This window comes from Acomys minous (assembly GCF_964271855.1).
Source record: "Acomys minous genome assembly, chromosome: 15".
Classification (NCBI taxonomy): Eukaryota; Metazoa; Chordata; class Mammalia; order Rodentia; family Muridae; genus Acomys; species Acomys minous.
The window spans coordinates 30803621-30825529 of record NC_140497.1 but is presented as its reverse complement, the minus strand read 5'-3'; the positions used below and the strand labels follow the sequence as shown (position 1 = coordinate 30825529).

The 21909-nt window shown below is 40.6% G+C and overlaps 1 protein-coding gene and 1 long non-coding RNA gene across 2 annotated transcripts in view; one reads left to right on the top strand and one right to left on the bottom strand.

The window, feature by feature from the left end:
• LOC311584742 overlaps window positions 1-1725 on the bottom strand; it is a 609662-nt gene extending 607937 nt beyond the window's left edge. Inside the window, exon 1 of the long non-coding RNA XR_014774990.1 lies at window positions 1377-1725. This is a non-coding gene — a long non-coding RNA (uncharacterized lncRNA). The remainder of the gene's footprint in view (window positions 1-1376) is intronic.
• Window positions 1726-1880: 155 nt separating this feature from the next.
• Window positions 1881-20655, top strand: FRG1 (FSHD region gene 1). The gene is made up of 9 exons (XM_084759336.1): window positions 1881-2116; window positions 4888-4958; window positions 7298-7423; window positions 8411-8468; window positions 11851-11965; window positions 17446-17550; window positions 18541-18632; window positions 19120-19230; window positions 20472-20655. Exons 1-9 carry the CDS (start codon window positions 2055-2057, stop codon window positions 20506-20508), a joined length of 777 nt encoding a protein of 258 aa, XP_084615462.1. The 5' UTR covers window positions 1881-2054; the 3' UTR covers window positions 20509-20655.
• Window positions 20656-21909: the final 1254 nt, after the last annotated feature.

Below are 21909 nucleotides of genomic sequence, written 5' to 3'. Positions count from 1 at the left end.
CGTTTTTGTCTCAAACTCCCAGAGATCCACCTGCCTCTGCCTTCTGAGTGCTGGGATTACAGGCGTGCTCCACCACACCTTGCTTACCATTTAGCTTCTAACCTTGTAAAAGTAGTCACTCATTGTATTTTCCCTCCCCTGTACTCTCCTACTTTTGTTTAATATCCAATTGCTGTGATAGTACTCTGATCCTTTTTCAACCTTTTTTAAATATTAAAATATTACAGTAGTTATGAAATAATAATAAAATTCTCTCCCTGTGTCTGGCCAAGAAAACAAGCCGCCTTATATAAATTGGTAGAAGAATGTAAATCTGAGGGGGGGGGAATAAAGATTCTTCAAAGCATTTACAAACCATAATGTGGGTATTCTCAAGGAAACTGAGGCAAGGGGCAATTTTTTATATGTTTCTTATTTTAATTTTATTTAATTAAATTTTAATTACATTATTTGCCACCTCTTTCTTCTTCCTCATATTCCCTACTCCTCCCTTGTAGCACCTCCCAAATTCATAAGGCCTCTTATGTGTATGTATATGCTTTTAGTGAAGCTTTTCCTCATTATCTCCCTTTGGAATATTCTCTTTTATTCTTTTTGTGACTCTACTTCACAGCCCTGACTCCAGCAACTTATTTTTAAACACAAAAATGAAGAAGAAAGGAGCTGGGATTTAACTCAGTGGTAGAACGCTGGGGATAGCCGAAACTTTGGGATGCTGTGCAGCGGGTACCATAAGTTACAGGGGAAACTGAGGTATCCTCTCAAGTCTCCACCTAAGAACAGAGGTAGATTCTATTTTATTGTCCAGGAGAAAGTGGCTCTTCTAGAACAAGCCTCTATAGCGCTCTGATCAAGACTACTGGCATTTCCCTCCCCGGAGCGATAACCTTAACAAAATCTGGGGATGGGCTAACCCTATTTTCACATTTTAAAGCAATAATTCTTGGCTGGGCTATTAATAACAGACTCCATATTTGCTGGATAAGAAGTCCTTGCGCAAGTGTTTCGTGTATGAGACTAGGTCCGCCTCTGCAAGCTTGGGGTTCAGGCAATTGTCTTTTGTGATAGTTACTTGCAAAGCAAAAACTTATAGGAATCATTCCTTCATAAATGTACGGTTTTATATCTGTAAGTGTTGACAAAGCCGTTCCATTTTGATTCTAACAGCATCCATGTTTCTTTTTTCAAAACTAAAAAAGGTTTGTTTGGTTGGTTGGCTGGTTTGGTTTGGTTTGTTTAAAAAAACAAAAAAACAAAGTTCACACAGAAGCCGTGTCTGCAACGGATGCTTTGGAATGGAAAGGGTTATGACATTGTGATAAAGCTTGGAGGAGGCAAAAGAAATATGCCCATCGCTGGATCAAGAACTTACCTACCCGGAAACACGGATTATGCTGTCTTCCAGGTCAAGACTAAAGTCTCGTCAGCGCTTGTGTAGGAGCCAGTATTTTAAAACTATTCATTATATCATTCCTCAATTGTTTCTTGTGCGTTACTCACGGTTCCCTAGTGAAACAATACAACTGACAACTCTAGGACTGAAATAATAGATAACGTTGCCCGAGGCCAAGGCTGTGACCCACACACCCATAGAACACAAATCACGGTTGGTCTGTGCAGGCCCAGCCCCAGCTGGCTGCCTGGAGCATCCAGCTTTGTAGCATGCAAAGAGAGTAGGCAGACAAATTTGCTAATTTCAACATCAAATCCCAGCCTGCTCTTTGCAGCCTGCACTAGCAGAAAGCTGCTACGAACCTCCGTGTCCAACAGGGGCCGCCTCTGTCTGCCTTGCCTAATGGAAACATCCCGAACATCCGGGTCTTCGCAGCAGGAACTAAAGCACGCTACCTTATTGGACCCTCCGCGGCCGCCGTAGCGCCTCGACCACAGTAAACAGGAAGTAGGAGATTTGTAGCCTTGGGTTGAAGAAGGCGGAGGCTTCCTGAGAGACTTGCCCCAGTTCCCGCCGTTAGAGCCGCTCACTGACCTTCTCCACTTCCCCTTCTCGGCCTACAGGAACTCTACCAGACGCTGACACTTCAGAGTGCCGAACCATGGCCGAATATTCATATGTAAAATCCACCAAACTCGTGCTCAAGGGCACTAAGGCCAAGAGGTGAGGCAGGGCTCGGGCGGGGGTCTGGGTTTTCGGCGCATCGTGCCCAGGGGCCAGGGTTGTGCTGGCCTCCCGGGGTGGCACCCCACTTAAAGCATCTAGTGGCAGAGCTGCGTTGACAGTCTCCCTGACTTCCTCCAGCTGACGCTGCGTGACAGGGGAACCCCAGAAACAAGGGGACCATGAGCCTTACTTGGGAGCCCTGCGGCCTCTCTCCCTGCAGTGATGGCTTGCTTTAAGAAAACTGCTTTTGGGGTTGGGGATTTAGCTCAGTGGTAGAGCGCTAGAGGACCCTGGGTTCGGTCCTCAGCTCTGGAAAAAAAAGAAAAAGGAAAATGCTTTTCACCCCTGTCTCGTCCTGCAAGTGAAAAAAACAATAAAGAGCTTGACTCTCTGATACGTAGCGGGCACTCGGGATTCTCACACAGAGGCTCAGGACCTTGGTCTGAGTGTGGATTCAAATGTCGACGGCACCGCTGACGACGGCTGGTGGCTCGTTTGCACATTTATTAGAAGCCCGGATGTTTTTATGTTTGTTTCTCAAGACTACCAGAGAATTGAATGAGACAACAAACGCAGAATGTACAGCCAAGTGAGAGCGTGCTAGTGGTGATTTCTAATTAGCTCGACAGAGAAAGATAGCAGCCTGTTCATATCTCCCTTCTCTTTTGGCCAAAGTTGAGCACTTCTTTCCTGTGTCTCTGATAAAGCAGTTTCAGTAGGTACTTGTCAGGGAGCTTCTTGCCTTTCAGAACTCCTGCTGGAGTCTGGCAGCGTGTAGAATCCACCCCAAAACTGAAATCTGAAACTGTTTTAAGTAGCTGCAGGGAGAATAATTCAGTTAACTTCTGAAAACTGCAGTTAAGATGCAAAAAAAGTTAAGGGAGCCATTATTAAAACCAGTGTAGCACTTTCCACGTTTCAGGATTTGGATTTGTTTTTGAGACAAGGTTTCTCTGTGTAGCCCTGGCCATCCTGGAACTCACTCTGGAGATCAGGTTGGTCTCAGACTCACAGAGATCCACCTGCCTTTGCCTCCCAAGTGCTGGGAAGGAAGGCATGTGCTGTCACCGCCAACCAGATTTGTTCTAAGCACTTTGGATAATCACTTTTCCCCCTAAATCTCCCTTTGTGTTTTTCATTTGTGGAGCTGTAATTCATATTCCATAAATCCTTGTGGTGGTGGTGATGGTGATGGTTTTTCAGGGTTTTTGTTTTGGCTGTTCTGGACTTTGTAGAGCAGGCTAGCCTCGGACTCACAGAGTTCTACCTGCCTCTGCCTCTCAAGAGTGCTGGGATTACAGGTGAGCACCATGGCGCCTGGCCATAAACTCCTTTTAATGTATGCAGCTAGTGGTTTTTAGTCAATTTACAGGTTCGCTACTATCTAGTTGGAAAGGTTTTTTGCCACTCCAAAGGAAACCCTTTGGCCAGTCATACCCATCTGCCTCTCCTGCCAGCTTCTGTCCCCTGCTCCCAGTCTGTAAGGATTTGCTCCTTGTGAATATTTTATGTCAACAGAATTGTATCATATGTAATCTTTTGTGTTTGGCTTCTTTCGCCTAGGCTGTTGTTGAGACAGGATCTCACTGTGTAGCCTTGGCGATGGCCTGGAACTCCCAGAGACCCGATCCACCTGCCTCGGCCTCCCACGTGCTGGGCTTAAAGGCACCTGTCACTGTGCCTAGTTTATTTCATTTAGATTTGAGAAGCATCCACACTGTGGTGCTTTGTCAGTCTATTTTGTGGCTGGATGATGTTCTTTATGTATGGTGACAGCCCATTTCTTTTCTTCCTTCATTTGACGAATGTGTCACACTAGTGATAATACTGCTATCAATATTCTGGCTTTTGTGGACATACTTTTTCATTTCTCTTGGATGGATGGACGGATGTGTGAATATAGGTAAAAATCATCTAGGTATTGATGATAACTTTGTGGTTAGCTTTTTGAAAATTGTTCTCCAGTGAGGCTGTCCAAGTTAGGGGTTCTCCTGCTGAGAATAAACACCCCGTGCAAAGGCCTGGGGTGGGGAGGAGTGTGCTTCCACTCACATTTTGCCATCCCTCATCAAGGAAAGTCAGGGCAGTAACGCAAGGCAAGAGCCTGGAGGCCAGAACCGATATAGAGGCCATGGAGGAATGCTGCTTCCTGGCTTGCTCAGCCAGCTTTCTCACAACTCCAGACCACCTGCTCACTGCCCACAATGAGTTAGGCCCACCTGTATCAGCCATTAATCGAGAAAATGACCCCTACAGGTTTGCCCACAGGCAGTTGAGGTTCCCTCTTTGCAAATGACTCTAGTTTGTGTTACATTGGCCAGAGTACTATGGAGCACAGAGGCTGCACCACCTTCCATTCTCGGGCAATGGAAGAAGGGATGCAGTCATTCATCATAACTCTAGGAATCGGGCTCGTTATTCTCCTAAGTGGGGAAATTTATTGATGGAAATTAGGGGCTTAGGGGAGTCGTTTGTTTTATTTTCCTTTAGGTTGCAGACTAACAGGGTCAGGACTTAAATCCTAGCAGTGGCTGCAGATTGTGGTTTTAATGTAGCAGTGTGAACACAGGGACAAAAGCAAGTTCTTAGTATTTTAAATATAACATCTGTAAATTATCAAAAATTGTTTATAAGTCAGTATATAGCTGGAATGACTCTTGAGTTTTCATCCTATAATTATATATATATATATACACACACACACACATAAATGTCCAAATTCATGTATATATCTCTCTTTTTTTGCTTTGTTTTGTCCTGTCCTTCAGTAAAAAGAAAAAGAGCAAAGATAAAAAGAGAAAACGAGAAGAAGATGAGGAAACCCAACTTGACATTGTGGGTGAGCATCCGCTTCAGTTCTTTTGCTGGAAACTTGAGTCTGTTGGTGCTGCATTGAAGTGTTTTACGGTCAGAGCCTTCACAAGCTCGACGGATGTCACTGTTGTTCTTCCTTATCACCAGAGCCATGCACTGGGACAGAAACTCCTGAGGAGCCAGAGCCTGAGCCATAATTTTATTGGCTTGACATACAAAAGTATTGCTTAACCATGTATGTTTTACACATTATTTTCTTTGCAAGTGCATGAATTTAGCCGGGTGTGGTGGCGCACGCCTTTAATCGCAGCACTTGGGAGGCAGAGGCAGGTGGATCTCTTGAGTTCAAGGCCAGCCTGGTCTACAAAGCGAGTTCAGGACAGCCAGGGCTACACAGAAAAACCCTGTCTCGGAAAAAAAAAAAAAAAGAAAGAAAGAAAGAAAAAAGAAAAGTGCATGAATTTTAGTGAAAAGTCCACAGTTTGTTTCCAAAGGAAGTATAATCCAGTAAATCGCTTTGTACTCTGAAATGAATGAAAATTCTGAACATGCTAGGACATCAGGATACCCTACAAATAGTACTAGAAGGAGACTCTTGCAAATCCATAAGCAGATATGTTTTGTTTTCTTGTCCTGTGTACACCTGTACTTTAAATCAAATTTCTTATACATTGAAACTTGGCAAGTTAAAATTTGAAACTTTGGCAAAACAAAACAGCAGGTACAGGTGTATATGGCCAAGCCTGACAACCTGATAGAGAGCCGTGAATCCCACATAGTACTTGCTAATTGTTCTGACATAGGAAACATGTAACTGACAACTGTAGAATACATATTTTTAAGTGCACATAGAAATACACCGAGACAGTATGTTCTTCAGGCATACTGTCAATGAGATGGCACAACATCAACTTTTGAAGGTACAAAAATAAACAACCTCATGATCCCTTCATTTGTTTTAAGAAATAACAAAGTATTGGGGTGGATCTCAGATTCAGTGTCAGTATCTGCCACACCAGACAGTGTTAAGCTGTAAGTGGGGCGGTATGTTGGGTCCCCAGTGCCACCAAAACAAAACTGTGGTTGACCTAGTGATGGACAGTATCAGTGATCTCTGTTCATAGCATCTCCTGCTCTCTGACAGCTTCGCCCCTGGTGATGCTGCAGCCAGCAAACATGTACACATACCTCTGGGCTTTGAGAGGGGGCTGGTTGAATTCCCAAGAAGAAAACACAATGTGCTGTGGATAACTTTTTAGGATAGACTTTTTTTCTAAAACTGGTGTATCATATTCTCTGCTTGGCCAGAGACTGAAATTTTTGAAGAGCTTGTCAGTCAGAAATTTAATATTTTTCTGAAATTCCCTATTGAAATGGTATGCTGAAGTGATTTATTTGCTCTTAAATATAGGGGCAGGGGGTGGAGGGCTCAGTGGTAGGATGGTTGCCATGCTTGCATGAGGCTTTATCATGGGTGTCGGGGAAAGCCTTGGTATATGCAGGATTTGGTGTTTGTATCAGGCATGCACTAAGGAAAAGAGAGGCTGTTGCACTGCTTGGAAAGCACTCTCTGTGGAACTCATTTACACATTGCCACTGGAAAGCAAACAGGGACAGGGTCTGCAGTCAGAAACACGTCTCTTGCCATCTTGTATTTCTGCATGTGTTAAGAGTGATCTTGACTGTGGTGTTAATCACAGGAATCCACCTGTATAAACAAACAGGCTCATGCAAAACTGGTAAATTATGACTGAGGTTTGGGATTATGTCAATGTCAAGTGCTAAAGATTATATAGGAGTTAGAAAAGGAGGTCCACTTAGGGAAAAGTCAGTAACGGATACGCCAGGTTTCTCTGCATTGATTTTTATGATTGTCAAATACAGGCTTTTAAAAATAAGTATAGGATATGGCAGCAGCCAAGGACAAAACATGCAGTAAACTTCAAACCCCTACCCAGATCTAGCCAATGGACAGGACATTCTCCACAGTTGAGTGGAGAGTGGAGTCTGACTTTCATACAAACTCTGGTGCCCCGTATTTGACCATGTCCCCTGGATGGGGAGGCCTGGTGGCACTCAGAGGAAGGATAGAATATTACCAAGAAGAGACTTGATACCCTATGAGCATATACAGGGGGAGGAAATCCCTCTCAGTTACAGTCATAGGGGAGGGGAGTAGGGGGAAAATGGGAGGGAGAGAGGGAGGAATGGGAGGATACAAGGGATGGGATTGCAATTGAGATGTAATATGAATGAATTAATAAAAAATAATAAAAATAATAAAAATAAGTATAGGAAAAAAACAACAGAAAACCTTTGGGTGACCCTGAAATAAAAAAGTTAAACTTGATTTTTATTTTGTAGGGATCTGGTGGACTGTCTCCAACTTTGGGGAGATTTCAGGAACCATTGCCATTGAAATGGATAAAGGAGCCTATATCCATGCGCTGGACAATGGCCTGTTTACACTGGGAGCTCCACACAGAGAAGGTTTGTGTGGGCACAAGCAGCGACGGGGAGGCCCTGGCACGTGAAACACTGCAGCGTTTGTGCTGGCGACTGCAGCGTGCTCCCAGGCAAGGCCGCCATCACGCTAAGCCCCGCACATGTCTCTTCCTCACCCCTCATTAGCGAGTGAGAAGTATCTTTCTTCCATAATGAGCATTTGAAAACATTCTGACTGGTGTCAGGATAAACCCTGTGGAAATTAAAAATAGCATTAAAATCACATGAAAAATTGTGATTGTAGCCAGGCAGTGGTGGCGCACGCCTGTAGTCCCAGCACTCAGGAGGCAGAGGTAGGCGGATCTCTGAGGACAGCCAGCCATACACAGGGAAACCTTGTCTCAAAAAAAATCATAAATGGAAAGAAAGCAGAAAATTTAATTGAACCAGAAGTTTTTTTTGCTTGTTTATATGATCCTTTAGGAACTGGGTATAGTTAGCAGGTAGACATTTTCTCCTTATCCTTAGCCCACAAGGGATGAAGTAATTTGAAAGTAAAATGGCATAGGATTTGGCCAGAATGGACAGTCCTTGAATAAATAAAAGCATTTAGTATTTCGTACACTATTACATGAAGTGTGGCTAAATAAATGTCACGCCAGATGTCTTACAAACTACATGAATTGGGCACCAGGCGTGGTGGCGCACACCTTTAATCCCAGCACTCAGAGGCAAAGGCTGCTGGATCACTGTGAGTTCGAGGCCAGCCTGGTCTACGAAGTGAGTCTAGGACAGCCAAGGCTACACAGAGAAACCCTGTCTTGAGGGAAAAAAAAATACCCCCCCAAAAGTACATAAATTCACCATATAATGATGTCTTGTTAGTATAATTATTGTATCATTACAGTGTGTCTAAATACCTTAATATCCTTACATGTAATTTTAGGGGGAAAATAGTTTTTAAAGCAGAAAATATCTTTACATATACATTTATAACAAATGTTGTGTATTTTCCATTTTTGTTTCCTATAGTTGATGAGGGCCCCAGTCCTCCAGAGCAGTTCACTGCTGTCAAACTGTCTGATTCCAGGTAAGCTTTAGTTGAACTGTATTTAATTTCACTTACCCATGCACGGTGATGCATGCCCTTCACACCAGACACAGGAGGCAAAAGTCAGGAGGATCTGGAAGCAAAGGCTGTCTGGGCTGTATAATGAGCTTGTTGCTAGCCTGGGCTACATGTGACCTTGTCTAAAAAATAACAATAATAATTTTACATGTGTAAAAACAAGCAAGCAAAAATGCCAAACTGCACTATTAGTGAATATCAGGTCAGAGAATAGTTTTAATTAAAAGACAGTATTTTAGAAAAGAAATGTTACATTGTTCAGAAAACATTTTATTTATAATCAAGATATTTTAGATTTCTAGCTTTGGGGGTTTGGGGAATATCTACATGTATACTAGTGAAGAGGCAAGTGTGTTTTATTTACATAACACTCACATTGACTGAAGATATTTTTATATATTGTGTCACTGCTCCTGAACTTGGCTGTGAATAATCACATGAGGTCAAATGTGGCGTTATCCACATGTGGCCTCGTATCTGTCAGAAGCGTTGGATTTTGGAAGTTTGGGGATTAATGATGCCTAACCTATACTACATATGTAGATATTTCCAATATATATTATTTGTCTAGAAAAAATAAGAGGGCTAAAATGAGAGTTAATAATACTAAAAGAGACCAAATTTTAGATGAGAAAAAGCATGAGAAGAAAGCAAACATAAGGTCCACCAGTGATACTATGAATTATAGATTTTGCGATTATAAGAGACATACAAGACATGGTGGCAGACACCTGTCATCCCAACAATGGGAGGCTCAGGAAGTAGATTATAAGTTTCAGGGGTATGAAAGATAAAGATAAAAATAAGATTAGAGAGATGGCTCATCAGCTAAGAGCACTGGCTGCTCTTCCAGAGGTCCTGAGTTCAATTTCCAGCAACCACATGATGGATCAGAACCATCTATAATGAAATCTGAAGCCCTCTTCTTGCCTGCAGGTGTATATGCAGATAGAGCACTCATATACATAAAATAAATAAACAAATCTAAAAAAGAAAAAGTTAAGAATAGGAAAACAAAAGAAAGAACATTGCAGAAACTAAACAGAATTTTCTATGATCATACACAGACAAAATGCCTATTTCTGTTCTTACAATGCAGAAGTGTGGAATAAAACTATTGAGTAGTAGATAGAGAAATTGAATGTCAGTGTTATAGTAGTAATTACATCAACATAATAATGGTTTATATTATCATTAGCCCCCCCCAACTGAGTATGAAGTCAATTCAGCATTCCCAGAAACTGGTTGGCAAAATAAAAATCAAAAAACATAATTTTTAAAAATCACATTTAAATAATGGCTTTTATATTTTCTTGAAAGACTTAGGAGTAAAACAGAGGAACAAAATATCAGTCAACAAACTTTTTTATAGTAATTACGAGCAATAGAAAACTGAAGAAAGTATTTGCAACAATCTCCATATACAGTGAGTGGGTACTTGGTAATATATCTGCATAGCATTCACAATCCTGATGGTGTCAGTAGAAAACAAACATACACCAGGTTTGAGATGGTAAAGGAAAATAAGAGACAGGTTGATGTCATTCTTCCTAATAACTACCATGCAAATTATATACAGTACTATTTTTTATATATATATTGAATTTTTAAAGTACATGTTAGTTATTGTCAGTGAGAACTGACAAGAAACAACTTAGGGGAAAAAGTTTGGTTTGTGATTTAAGACAGTAAAGTTGAACTGGGGGTGGTGGCACACGCCTATAATCCCAGCACTCAGGGAGGCAGAAGCAGGCAGATCTCTGTGAGTTCAAGGCCAGCCTAGCCTACACAGAGAAACCCTGTCTCGAAAACAAAAAAACAACAACAATAAGACAATAGCACTCACATTGTGGATGTGTGTTCCCACCTCTCTTAAATCTGAAACCACCCTCAAAGACACCCAGAAGTCTATCTTCTGAGTGATTCCAAATGAGTTTTTCTTCATTTCTTTCTTTTCTTTTCTTTTTTGTTTTTGTTTTTGTTTTTGTTTTGTTGTTGTTATACAGTATTTCACTGTGTAGCCCTGGTTGGGCTGGAACTTGTTATGTAAATCAAGATGGCCCCGAACTCACAGAGATCCAACTGCCTTTGCCTCCTGAGTGCTAGGACTAAAGGCATATGCCACCATACCCAGGGTATACGTTCTCAAAAGTACATGATTAAAATAACTTTTAGCTAGGTACATAGCTTAGAGCATTAGCCTAGTTGGTGATTTCAGTTCCCCCTCTCTCCCCCTCAATAAAATCGCTCTTATTTTGAGGTGAGAAAATAAGTTTTTATAGCTTCTTGAAAGCAGGTTGAAAAACTAAAATTTTAACATCTGTGCTCTGACTGCCAGGCCTGGTGGGAGTCAGTCTAAGCTACTAAAAAAGACCCTGTTTCATAATCATAACTTGATAACCTTCAATCCAGTGACTTCCTCTTCTAGGAATCTCTTCTAAAGATAAATTAGCAATTTTATATATAACAGAGAAATCAGTAAGACTTTATAGAATAGCATAAATGGTGTCTTATATATCTATGATAGGACAATAATGCAGTTGGAAAATGCTGTATAATGTAAGAAACTGTATAATGATTATATTAAAAAACAAAATGTAAGGTTATAGATAGATAATATAGTATCCACTGTAAATACACCTGGTTTGGATTTATTAAAGTGTATGCATTTACTACTAGCCCAAGGGGCATGTCACATGAAAGCCTTCACTTACCAGGAAACTGGGACAGAGGGGAGGACATCCCATTGAGACTCTGGATGAGAGAAGCATGGGAGAATAGCAAAGTAGAAGGATCCAGAGGGTCCTAGAAGCCTACAAGTAGAATATTATGATAGGCAGATTTGGGCCCAGGGGTCCCGCTCAAACTAAGGCACCAGCCAAGGACAATACAGGCGGTAAACTTTAAACCCCTACCCAGATCTAGCCAGTGGTCAGAACAGTCTCCACAGTAGAGTGGAGAGTGGGATATTACTTTCTCACATACTCTGGTGCCTCACCTTTGACCATGTCCCCTGGAGGGGGAGATCTGGTGGCACTCAGAGGAAGGACAGCAGGTTACCGAGAAGAGACTTGATACCCTATGAGCATATACAGGGGGAGGTAATCCCCCTCAGGAACAGTCATAGGGGAGGGGAATAAGGGGAAAATGGGAGGGAGGGAAGAATGGGAGGATACAAGGGATGGGATAACCATTGAGATGTAACAAGAATAAATTAATAAAAAAAAAGTGTATGCATTTACATATACACAGATATATAAGTAAACATATTAGGCTCTTTTTATTCTATAGTTAAATTCTTACTCTCAGTTTTTAATGTTTATCTTTTTCCATTAAACCGAAGAATTGCCCTGAAATCTGGCTATGGCAAATACCTAGGTATAAATTCCGACGGACTTGTTGTTGGGCGTTCGGACGCAATTGGGCCACGAGAACAATGGGAACCCGTTTTTCAAGACGTAAGTACTGTTATGTTTAAAGGCGCTCTACCAGCTCAGGAGAAAGTCACTGTCGGCAAAGTGCATTCTCTAAAGTTAGTTAATAAGACAATAAAGGAAGATTGTAATAGTGTTCTACGTTAAGTTGAGAAAAATTTGAATGAACTTAAAATTCTGTAAAGATGTCAACATATTGCAACAAAAAGGATCCTTCTTTCCCTTTCTGGTTTCTGTCAACCATTGAGGCCCTGTTGTCTTATTTTTTCATGAAAAGATCAGGACACTTGGATTCAAGTGTTATGTTTTTTTGTTTTGTTTTTTAAAGGCAAGTCCCAGGGTGTTTCAGGAGCATCTTTTTCACAAAAATTGGTCCAGAGCCTTTAGAGACTAATAAGAGGACAATAGAGGAAGCTAATGCTGCATTATAATAATTAGTGCATAAAATGGTAAATAATGGTATGTTTCATTAAAATAAACATCTTTTTCAGAACTATAAGTTTCAGTTTATGAAAGAAAATCAGTATAAACAAATTTAAAGATACACCAAGTATCAAGAACTGTAAAGAAAAATAGAACAAGCCAAAAGAACGTTCAAGTAGCAGCTGTCCAGCAGCAGTGGTGTGTACAATTCAGCATAGCACGCATCAGGGCTGCAAAGATGGCTCATGGGCAGGAATACCTCCAGCACCAGCATGAGGCCCTGTCAGACTACAGCAACCACAAAATGGGATGAGGCTGCAAATGTCTGTAACCGCAGAGCTAACCAGCCTGACTCTGGGTTCACTGAGCCATGTTCAAAGGAATAAGATGAGAGACACCTGGTGTCCTCCAGCCTTCACATGTACAGACACACATGTGCACATACCTCACACACATACACTACACTGAAGCACGCAGACCAAAAATAATAATATAATAATAATAATACAGTAAACTGGTACATTCCAAGGCAATAAGTTACCTGTTCTCCTAAGAAGAGGTTATTACTTTGATCCTTTCTTTCATCCCTTGGGATAAAATCTTGAGTTGGTAACTTTCAAGCAGTTATGACCATGTTGTTTTGAGAAACATATTTTGACATCTCATGGGCAAAAACTGTACTTCACAGTACTTATTCATTGTTTTGGGTCTTTTTTTTTTTCTTATTCAAAGTAATTTTTTTTCATTCAATATATTCTGATTACAGTTTCCCTCCCCCTGCTCCTCCTAGTTCCTCTCTACCTCCCCTCCCATCAGGATCCCCAGCCTTTCTGTCTTCTTAGAAAACAAATAAGCATTTAGGAAACAATAATAAAATACTAAATACTAAAACAAACATCAGAATAAGACAAAACAGACAAACAGAAGAAACAGCCAAAGAAAAAGCACAAGAAATACTTAGCAGAAATACATGTTTGTACACACAGGAATCTCATGAAAAAAAAATGCAAGACTGGAAACCATAATATATAAGCATAGGACCTATAAAGTTAATAATTTAAAAAAGAAAAAGAAAAGAATGCCTTGCCAATGACTTAGTGTTATGTAGGCTGTCTACTGCTGGGAATGGTGCCTACCCTTAAAAGTGGATCATTTCCCCCAACGAGACACTAACTTTTAAAGAAAATTAATTTTTCATTTCTAAGTAGTTATCGATTAGAGATAGGTTTTGGGTTAGGGATGAAGGTACGTATCTACCCCCCTTTGAGCTCTAGGAGCCCATCTAATGCAGACCTAGGCAGGCAGGCCCTGAGCATGTCTTGTGAGTGCATATGTGCATCAGTCATGCTGCGTTCAGAAAGCCTTGCTTCGTTGGTGTCCTCTGTCCCCTCCGGCTCTTACACCATTTCTACCACCTATTCCACAGGGTTCACTGAGCGCTGGGGTGTGAGTGTGGGTATTTGATGCCATTTAGTACTTGGTGTTCCAAAGGGTCTCACTCTACATATTGTCTAGCTGTGGGCCTCTCTCCTTTTTCCTGTCTGCTGCAGGAGGAAGCTTCTCTGATAATGGCTGAGCACTGAGCTGACCTATGATTACAACAGAACGGCATTAGGTTCATTATATCAGTATATCCCTTTAGCAGAACAATGGGATTTTGTTTTCCCCTAGGTCCCTGGCCTATCTACTCTCAGGTTCTTGGCCACCTAGGCAGTTTCATCTCATGGAGTGGGCCTTAAGTCAGATAAGATACTGGTTGCTTACTGCCTCACAAGCTTTATGCCACTGTTGCACCAGTGTATCTTCCCGGCAGGTCACCATTGTAGTTAAAACGGTTTGTAGCTGGGTTGATGTTTACCTTTCTCCTTTGATAACATGCAGACATCCTTCCAGTACCATAAACACTGCCCTACAGGAGTGAAGGGTCTAGGTGGGCACCAGCTCAAACCCTCTATGTTAAATGAATTATGTAATTGTTGTCTTCGGTCATAAGGCGTTTTGTCCAGACCAACTAGTGACCTTGGTACTAGCCTGAGTCTTTTAGAGAACCCCTGGGACCCCTTTGGCCAACAACTTGGTTAGATGTGACCCATTCCCGGTCTTGAAGCTCTCTTTGGAAGATATCTTACTGAGACTCTGTCTCCTCTATTCTTTGGTGATTTTACTTAGGTCACCTTCATATATGTATGTATTTTAGAAAGCTTTGACTGTATTAGGATTCCGTATGACCCCACATGGCCCTTTGTTTTAGCCTTAAGCCCCTCCCTGTATCCCTCCCTCACCTACCTCTTCCCTCCTATTTCCCTTTCCAGTCTCCCTCCCCTCATCCATCCGTAACTACCCATTCTATTCTTAGATTCTTTAACTATCCTTCCCAGGGAGCTCTGTCTCTTCTCCCAGTCCCTTCCTCTGTACCTAACCCCTTGTGGTTATTATGGATTGTACCTTGCTTATCAATGACTTGACAGCTAACATTCACATCTAAGTGAATACATGCACTGAATTTTTCTTTCTAGGTCCAAGTTACCTCACTCGGGATGTTTTTTTTTTCTAGTCCATCCATTTACCTGCAAATTTCATATTTTTTTTTAACACTGAGTAATATTCTGTTGTGTTAATGTACCATGGTTTCTTTACCAATTCTTCTCTTGAGGGGCATATAGGCTTTTCCAGCTTCTGGCTGTTATAAATAGGACAGCAATAAGATTGCTATAAATTGCATTTATTATGTTGAAGTATGTCCCTTGTGTCCCCAGTATCTTCAGGATTTTTATCACAAAAATCAGGGGTTGAATTTTGTCAAAGGCCTTCTCTGCTTCTTATGAGATGATCATGTGGTGTGTCCTTCAGTCTATTTACTTGGTAGATGTATTAATTTACCTATGCTGGACCATCCCTGCATCTTTGGGATGAAGCCTACTTGATCATGATGAATGATCTTTTTAAATGTGTTTTTAGATTTGGTTTGCAAATATTTTGATGAGAATTTTTGAACCCATGTTCATAATGGAAATTGGTCTGTCACATGTTCTTTTTTGTTGTTGGGTCTTTATGTGGCTTTGGTATTAGAGTAAACAGTGGCCTCATAAAAAGAATAGGGTAATGTTCCTTTTGTTTTTATCTTGTGGAATAATATGAGTACTACTGGCATTAACTCTTTTTTGGAAAGACTGGTAGAAATTGTGAGTTAAAACCATCTCGCCCTGGGGTTTTTTTTTTTGTTCTGTTTTTTGTTTTTTGTTGGGAGAACTTTAATGACTGCTTCTATTTCACTAGGGTCTGTTTACATTGTTTATCTGACCTTAAGTTTACCTTAGTAGGTGGTATATATTGAGAAAATTATCCATTTCTTTTAGATTTTCTTTGTTGGGTGGGTGCTTTGTTCCTTGGTTTCTGCTGCCCTCTCTGGTTCCTAGGAAAGTGTGGTGGATGTGGGTTGCCTGGCAGGGAATGCAGCTAAGATGCTGCCAGGTGTGGCCACTGCAGGTTCCAGGTGGGATATGTCTCTAGGTTTAGGGAGCTGACTCTTGGCAATGAGGATGGGCGTGGGGTTGAGGGCATCCACAGAAGGGAGGAAAGCGGAGTATGCACCTAGATCTGCTTAGTCCCCTGGAAGTGAGGGCAGCGAGGGGGTAGAGGCCGCTACAGTCGGTCTGCTCCAGAGCTGGACTTGGATTTAGAGGTGAGGAGACAGACTAAAGGTCTGAGGATTGCTTCCTTGCTTCCTTGACTGATGTGGGGTTCCCAGGGACTGGCTATGGGAGTTCAGTCTGAGACAAAGAGCAAGAGTAATTATCTATCATGTATCATGTGCCATTATCACTGTAGCATTTCTGTGCTCTTTCACCCCTGTCTAGTTTGGAGGCTCTTGTTTTTTTGTTTGTTTGTTTGCTTGCTTTTTATTTTTTCCAGGACTGGTTACTAACAGTTACAGCAGGGTCTGTGACGTGGCTCAGCACTTGACAGCCTGCATTTGATTCTCAGAGCCCATGTACAGGTGGACGGAGAGCGCTGGCTCACAGAGCTGCCCTCTGACCCCTGCACACATGCACAGATCTAATACACATAATGACTAATTTGAAAACAAAATAACCTATACTAATAGGGTAGACCAATCTATCATAGGTCAAGATGACAAAGTGCAAGACCATTTATTTCATTTTACTTTAGGAAGACACTTTCTATTCTTACAATTTAAGCAAAAGACTTAAAATCCCTGATATAACAGGTTAAATTGCAGAAACGGAGTGATCCACAGCACAGGTGGAGAGTAGAGTGTGGAGTGTGTAGCTACCTACAGTGGAGTCCCTGCCATCTAGAATAAGACACTAAACGAAATCCATGTGACTCATGCTGTTTTAACTGGATATTTCAAAGTTATTCTGTAATTATTGTATTTGTGAATTTTCTTTCCTGATGATGTATAGAATTTTCCCAAAGAATCATCCAAATAAAAATTATAATTAAACCTTACAGTTATTAGGAGAACTTAACTATAATTTACATTCAGATCCACAAGAAAATTAGTTTTTGAAGTTTTACTAAATAGAAATCAGTATAATCATAAACCTAGACCACCTAAAAGAATATGGCACTACACAAAATCCCCTCTAGGCCAAAGGCTACCCTTTTAATGCTTTTAGTTATGGAGGAAAAAAAATTGCACTTGAAATATCAATATTTAAATAAATTATATATTATTCATAAGTTTTATTTTCTTTGAAGATAATTTTTAACTTAATTAAGATTTCTATCTTCAGAGATAAGAATTAAAGAAATTAATTTTGTGTAATACTGTCCTACTAGAGGAAAGGACACAACAGTGTGTTTTACCACTGTGCTGCAGCCTCCAACCCCATAGAAAAACACACTGAAAATATTTATTGTGGTAATGTTTGAAAATCAAGATTTCAGGTGATTTTGGTTTCCCCTTTCTGTATGTTTTTATATTTTCCATGCTTTCTCTAAATTCTTTTTTATTTTAGAATTGGAGAGAAGATTTTCAATTAGCATAAAGAGTTAAGATCTCTGAAAATATTCCATAGCTTGATTTTTTTGTTGTTTTGTTTTGTTTTATTTAGGGGAAAATGGCTTTACTGGCCTCAAATAGCTGCTTTGTTAGATGCAATGAAGCAGGCGATATAGAAGCAAAGAATAAAACAGCAGGAGAAGAAGAAATGATAAAGGTAAGTACCTCCTATAGCCTATAAATGATGTCTGAAACACGGACAGCTGCTGACAGTCACTTTCCAGGCCTGATGTATTTTCTATGCTGATCCAGATGTGATATAATTTTAATCATAAATCCAATCATGTCTTATTTGTATAAAGTAATTGAGAAATTACAGCATCAAAGCTACTTTACTATTTTCCTCATATTTACTTTTTAAGATAGGTGTTCGCAAAGCATGGCATTTTTAAATAAAAATGTTCAAAGGCTCTTATCTTCCCCCTGCATTGCTCACCTAGTTCCCATCCCTGTTGCTTATAAATTGGAATGTTGTTGTTTTTTTTTTCCTGGCTTTTGTCCTCCGAAACAATGATGCAACACATGACTGAATCTGTAAAAGCAAAATTTTATGTGCCTTTGTGATTGTTAGCTGCGGTGAAGTTGCCTGACAGAAAGGCTGTACTCCTGTCAGCATGAATGAGTAGAATTGCTTTCTTAACTACTTTAGCACTCATTATAGTAGTCACTAAATAACATAAAAGTCTTAGTAGAACTTTTGGGTCTTTGGCCACCAACTTTTGCCCTCTTTGTGAATACACATCCTCTGTATATGAGGAGAAACTTGAAGCACATCAAACTATTGTTTGTTTTACTTTGATGCCACTGGCTAGAAGGCAAAGCTCCTTCCTCCAGGCAGAGTTCCCTAATGCTACTCTTTGCTTTCACTTAAGTATAATAGTTAAACAGACACTAAACTCCCCAGAGCCTCAGGTAGCTAACTGCACTCTGATGAAGCCTTGTTTCAACTTACATACAATTCCAGCTGTTTCTATAAATGATACGTGTATGAAATCAAAAGCACATCACGTTTCTGAGCTTGTCTCTTCCTAAATATAATCCTGAATTAATCGTTTTATTGGTTCACTTAAGAAGTGACTTAGAGTGCTCTTGCTAGTGGGGAGAGGAAGATAAATGCATAACCTACTGTGTTCTCATCAATATACAGATAAGATCCTGTGCTGAAAGAGAAACCAAGAAAAAAGATGACATCCCAGAGGAAGACAAAGGAAATGTGAAACAGTGTGAAATCAACTATGTGTATGTATTCTCCCCTCAGCTTCCATGCTGACAGCCAGGGTGTCTCAGGACCCTGATAGTAACATACCGGAAGCTCCAGAAGAGCTTCACGGAGGCTCAAGGGTGGAGCCAAGTTGAGCTGCATGCTTCCCCTGCAGCCTTGCTTTTCCAGAGCTTAAAGCTAAGGAGGCTCGGCTCGGTCAGCTCTCTCTTCCCTTCCTAGAGTTCTGTCATGCCATCCATTCATGTTCCAGACGCGAGGGCTTCAACCAGCCAACGTCACCAGGAACAGCAGGCCTTGCAGGGCTGCCCAAGTGAAAGCCCCTTTGATGGATCATAAAAATCACAGTAGCAGAAGAAAAACTATCCTTTTTTTTTTTTTAAAGAAATACAGTTAGGTTTGTTAAATAAATGTGTTGAGAAATTTTTTAATGGTATTTAGAACTTGATAAGGAGACATAATAAAAGTTTGAGATTTGTTTTTTCAATGAGAGATCTTCCTTCACAGAAAGAAATTTCAGAGCTTCCAAGACCACAAACTCAAAATAAGCAAAGAGGATAGTAAAATTCTTAAAAAGGCTCGGAAAGATGGATTTTTACATGAGACACTTCTGGATAGGTAATTATATGTTTACATAATTACAGCAGTTTTCAAAACTAGTGTGTTGTTACATTACTGTTTTAGGATCTTTACCTTTATCTCTAATGTATGTGGTAATACTGCCTAGAGAAGACATAAGTATGGGGAAAGCGTGCGTAAAAACAATTTCGTAATTGGAGCCAGAATGTAAATATTTGCATTCTTTTGGCTCTCCAGGTTTGATTGAAACTACTTTACAGCTGTACTGAACTTGCCAGGCCCTTTCCACGGCGTGATAGTCACCGTGCTTGCGCCCCCCCCCCCACACGTGCGTCCCACCATCTTGCCTTAAGAGCTAAGCACGGACCTAGAAAGCTGCTTGAGTAATAGCAAGATTCTGTCTGTACATCGGGATAGAGTAGTAGAGGTCGCTAATGCTGAGATAAAAATCTATGCATTTGTATCCAGAAAAAAGTTCAGTAAGGGAAATTGAGCCTGTCTACTAAGTAAAGTTAAATTCAGCAGGGTACAGGATATTTTTCATAGCATATTATTGATACTTGTTCTAATGTATTTCTGTTTAAATAAGTAACAGCCTACAGCTACCATTTGGAAAAGCAAGCAGAGAAGCTAGCTGCGGGCTTAACACAGTCAGTAGAGTGCCAAACTGAATAGGAATCTGTCTTGTCATAAAGCTCTTTTGTTGCTAATCACTCTTAATCCTTTCATTATCTGATAAAATAATAAGTAGTCGTGTACTTCCTGTTAGCTGCTTGCTAAAGTTGGTAAAGGTGAAATAATTAATGGGAGAGTTTTTTTTTCAACCTGGAAAAGTAATATGCATGTGGTTCTGAGAAGTCAGAAAAGCACATAAAATATAGTCAGACTGAGAGCTCTAAAGTAGGATAATCTGTTAGTCTACTGACTTTTTAAAATGCACCATTGCTACCCAGTAGAAATTTAAGACAGGTTTAAACTCATTTCTTGTGAACTGAGAAAGCCCTTAAGCCACCCTTGACTTATGAAACTTATTACAAAATAAGCTTCTTATTTTGTAATAAGTTTCATAAGTCAAGGAACAGGTTTATGTGTGTGTGTGTGTGTGCACATATATATATATACAAAGGTAAGATTTTGATAAAATCTTTTAATATGATTGTTTAATACAATAATGAAAATACAACAATTTGCAAGCATGAGTTTTCTATTTAGTAGCAGTTGACTTTATATGGTATATTTTACATTGATTGTTTTGTTTTGTTTTGTTTAATCTTAAACAGGAGAGCCAAATTGAAAGCTGACCGATACTGCAAGTGATGTGGACATTTTTGTGTAGCTTTGGGTCTTTTCTTTTCTTTTCTTTTCTTTTCTTTTCTTTCTTTCTTTCTTTCTTTTTTTCTTTCTTTCTTTCTTTCTTTCTTTTTTTTCCCCCTGAATAAAAAATACTCAGTTTAAGTGCTTTTACAGAGTTCTTGAATCCTTTTGAAATTATTGCTCAACTTGGTATCTCATTTGACCAAGATTGATCAAGTTTAATCCAAGTCCTTCATGGGATTTACTTTTCAGGTAAGTGTACCCACTTAAACAGCTATAGGACTTTTTATTCTCTGCATCCCTGTCACGTTACTCCAGGAAGCATGCTCCCCACTGCTGTGGACTCTCACTGGTGCTGTACTGCCTGGTTACCTCAGTCCAAGCTTGATCTGTACTTGATTTAGAGGAAGATAGAAACACTTAAGCTAAATAGTAAGTAAAGCTTTGATACACTTCCCTTTTTCTTTTTTCTTCTTTTTTTTTCCTTCTGTTGTCCTTGTGTTTGCTTACTTGTTTGTTTTATGGTCTAGTAACATAACAGGGATTGTCCTGTTCAATACAACATTTCAAGACCACCTGGGATACATGAGACCCTGTCCCTCCAAATAAGTGTTTTAGGCAGGTTCTCTAGAGGAGGAGAACCAAGCAGAGAGGGAGCATGGCAGGAGGGGTGGGGAAGAGAGGGATAAAGAATCAAAGTTCAGTACATGAGCTTTAAAATAATGATAGCCATATCGCTCCTGAGACACTAGTAACACAGTAGTCGGTCCTTGAGACTGAGTGCCTCAAGTAGAGTAATCCCAGAAGTGCCTCACTGTGGGCGATGACTCACTGTTACTCATTTCACAAGTTGGGGTGACTTACTACTCCCAGTCTGCCACTGGAAGCCAAGAAATTGCCACAGAGCTTGTGGCCTCAGTTTCACGACAAAAACTTGGAAATGTGGATTCAGCTAGTCGCTAAGGAACCAGCAGCGTGAATCACCTGAGCACAAGAGGAAAAGCCAAGTGACAAAAGCAGAGGGTAAACCTCTCTAAAACACGCTTTGAAGGGGCTGCCGGCAGTCAGGCTGGGCCTTCCCACATCAGCGTAGCCATCGCAACTCTTCCTCAGTTGAGGCCAGCTACAGTTTATGCAAGGTTGACATTAAAATCAGCCATAACCTTCCAAACAGTGCCCCCATCCTAGTCTGTATGTTTCATGGCTCTCCTTATCTAGACATGTTCTCTCTGTAAGTACAGCACCTAGTATCCACTTTACCTAGGCTCTAGCTGCCTTAGCCTTGTCCCCAAAGCCGAGATTTGCCTCATACTACTCTCCAGCATCTGAGCTTTGGGCCTGGAGCCTGATTTTACACTCAGTGCAGGCTGCTTGGATTTGTAAGGGACATATTTTCTGTATCAG